Here is a 3,461-nt window from a genome sequence, read left to right on the forward strand (position 1 = left end):
AATATCAAAAAATATTGAAATCTAAAAGGTACAACCTTTAAGAATAAAAAGGTGTATAATAGCAAAAATTGGAAACTGAAAAATTAAGTAATGAATTTTTTAAATAAATTAATTGTTTTAAAATGTATATAAATATTAGAAAATGAATCCACTTTTATTAGTAGTATATATATATATATATATTTCACATAAAACAAATATAGCGTGTATAGCATGGTTATTAAATTCAGACTTAGAAAATATTCCAACAACTATTATACATTGGGATACATAATTTGATTAATTTTTGGAAATAAATTAAGAGTTGAATTAATTTTTATCAATATCTCAATAGAAATATGAAAAGATCGAGATTAATTTGAATCATCATATTATTTATATGACATAACAATTTCACATGAATGGAAATCAATATAATATGAAATCAATATAATATTTATTTTTTACTATCTATACAGCTTTGAACTGAATAGAGTGTGATTTTTGCAAAAAAAAAAATTGTATAGAAGTGGTTCATATTTATAAAAAATATGAAAGGGGACTGATAAATTATGCATGAACCATAAAATTATTATACATGAACCATAAAATATGTTACTTTTGCATGACAATTTTTATCCTAGAGTAGTTATTTAATGTATCTTTGAGGTAGCTTAAAAAAAGATATATTTTGAATAATTCAATAAAATATGAGTATGTTATCATAAATGAACTATATTCTACATATAAATATAAGTAATTATTATAGAAAACACAAAATAAAAAAACCTGGCAACTAAAATGCAGTCCTCCTTAGTTTTTCTAATTTAAATATGAATATAAATAATAATAATAATTATTATTATTAATCCATTATTTTATGATAAAACATGAGTATATTATGATAAATGAATTATATTCTACATATAAATATAAATAATTATTATTGAAAACGGAAAATAAAAAGAATCTGACAACTAAAATGCAGTCCTTCTTAGTTTGTCTAATTTAAATATGAATATAAATAATAATAATAATTATTATTATTAATCCATTATTTTACTATTTAATTGCTAAAAATTAATTTATTTTTTTATATTTGAAATCATGAGGGTAGTTTTGATAAGTAAATCATTTTCTTTTCCCTTTCACGCTATCCAAACTAATAAAATAATATTTTCCTATAACTTTCTTGAAAAACTTTTTTGCTAACCAAATGCATGCTTGATTTTCCTTTCTTTCACTTCACTTTCTTTCACTTTCACTTTCACTTTCTATCATAAATTTCCGTGTAACCAAACGAACCAAAAAAAGAAAAGTAGTTAACCAAAATGCAAGAAATGGCTGAAAACTCCAACTCTAAAAGTCACATCAATCGTAACTACCGTAAGGAACTCTTAACAACCAAGAGGGAGAAAGTTTCTAATATCAAAATAGTATTGTTTTGCTTTCTATCCCTATAACACTGAATATTATTCTGAGCCTCTGTTGTGTGGCACATTTTGGACTGTTGGTGGTTGGGATTTCTTGCTTGGATTGTTGATGTACATATTTGATCATATGGTTAATCGTGGCTGCCAATTTATGTATAAAAAAAAAAAAAAAGAGTAGAAGTTAATCATGGTTAGTCATTTACAAGTATAATTTGAAAACAAGCAAAGAAACCAAAACTAGTTGAAATTTCTATGGGATTTTTTTAAAAAAAAGTTGTTAGCACAATGGATGTCAGATATTTTGGGATGTAGGGATAAATTCAACAGTGTAATCACATACAAATAGGAGGCAATCCATTTCTTATTAGGATGAAGAGGTGGTTCTAATCTCACATGTTTGGCCAAATACAAAAGCTGCAGAAAACATATGTAACTCCTTAATTATATTACAAGCAAGTAATTGTACTAACCTCAATTTCATGTACTTTTGTGCTTAATTAATGACAAATTATTTTTTCCCCCTTTTTTTTTACATGTGTAAAAAAAAGGGGAAAAAAACATATGATGAGGCAGAGTGAATAAAACATACGTAAAAAAGGGTGGTTATTAATGACTAGAGGAGGCTATAACGAAAACTTGATAAGATAAATTCAACGCAAAGGAAAAAACCAAAACAAAAATCAAAACCTGTAACCAACAAAGAAAGAATGGAAAAGAAGTATGAGCCTGCAAACTTAAATAGCAATTAATAATAATGAGGAGGAAGAGGAGTGGCCTTAGACAGAAAGTGTTCCACAACGTCGCTGCAATTCTTGAAGAAGTCATCCTCTGGAAGCTCAAATGCAGTGGGCCTCTGTGCCGGTTCTGTAGCCAGACACTTTGCCACCATCTTCCTAAAACATTCTAAGAATTCCAGACTCAGATCAGCAGCAGCACAACAGGGCTTAACCAAAGGTTTGAAGAAAGAAGGGAGTCCTCCCTCTTTCTTTGGGGGTAGTTTTTTCTTGTTTGTAATTTTGTTGATCATCTTCTCCAAACCTCGTCGACTAGACACTGGAATTCCACCGTAAGCCAACTCTAATGCGGTGATTCCAATAAGCCATATGTCAGCCTTTTTAGTGTATTCACCATCGGAGTAGAAAACCTCGGGCGCAGCGGCCAAGCTTGTAGAGACTGAAGCAGCAATGCTGCTGTGGCGAAGACGATGACTGCCATAGTCATGTTCGTATACAGTGGCCGCGAATGCGAGTTTGATACCGTGATAGTCGCTTAAGAAGATGTGTCCAGCATTGATATCTCGATGTAATTGGCCATTTAGATGGAGATGAGAGAGACCCATTAACGTTTGCTTGAGGGCCACAGCTATACAGCCCTCGGACAGACCATTGTTGTACTTATATGTCATGATGGATCGAAGAGAGCACAACTCCATGAATGGCATGACCACATAGAACTCACCCTTATAAATATCATCAACGAATGCGCTTTTGATTCCAGTAAGGTTGGGATGATGAGGGACAAGGACAATCCTTTGAACATCTCGGGTCAGTTTCTCGTACTCTGCTGCTGCAGTTTGTTGATCCACATTCATCTTCTTCATTGCTACAAACATATCCTTAAGCCCATCGTCCAACGGGTCCAACGGGGTGGGGAGAAGTCCACCGGGGTGGGAGAGCGATAGTAGGCTACATAGACGACGGTGGTAGCATCTGTAGCTCCGATTTCGAACATTGTTGCATATCGGTATCCGGATTCGGCACAGTGGATACTATAAAGTCGATCCAAGCCTTCTCTAGGAAGGCGAGGATATATCTTATCGATGGGGTACAAGAACTCACACAGTAAGCCACGGATCATTGATCCTCCATTTAGGTAATACTTCATCGTTGATCTCAGTTACAATTCTAGGGGTTCCTCAATTCCTTTTCTTTGGAGAAAGAATGAATGCGAATCAAAGCACCAGTTTGAGTTTTAACCTATTCGCGTTATAATTTTACGCCAATTGGCAATGGGTTAAGATTCCACATTTAAAATAGTAAAATAATATTA

General features: G+C 32.3%; 1 protein-coding gene across 1 annotated transcript; it reads right to left on the reverse strand.

Moving 5' to 3' along the window:
• Window positions 1-2,157: 2,157 nt before the first annotated feature.
• On the reverse strand, window positions 2,158-3,012 carry LOC132278276 (serine/threonine-protein kinase BLUS1-like). Its single transcript, XM_059780077.1, has one exon. It carries the CDS (start codon window positions 3,010-3,012, stop codon window positions 2,158-2,160), a length of 855 nt encoding a protein of 284 aa, XP_059636060.1.
• Between the last annotated feature and the right edge of the window lie 449 nt (window positions 3,013-3,461).

This window comes from Cornus florida, unplaced genomic scaffold (assembly GCF_030987335.1).
Source record: "Cornus florida cultivar Cherokee Brave unplaced genomic scaffold, ASM3098733v1 CherokeeBrave_3.0.0_Hap2_Chr10, whole genome shotgun sequence".
Taxonomy (NCBI): Eukaryota; Viridiplantae; Streptophyta; class Magnoliopsida; order Cornales; family Cornaceae; genus Cornus; species Cornus florida.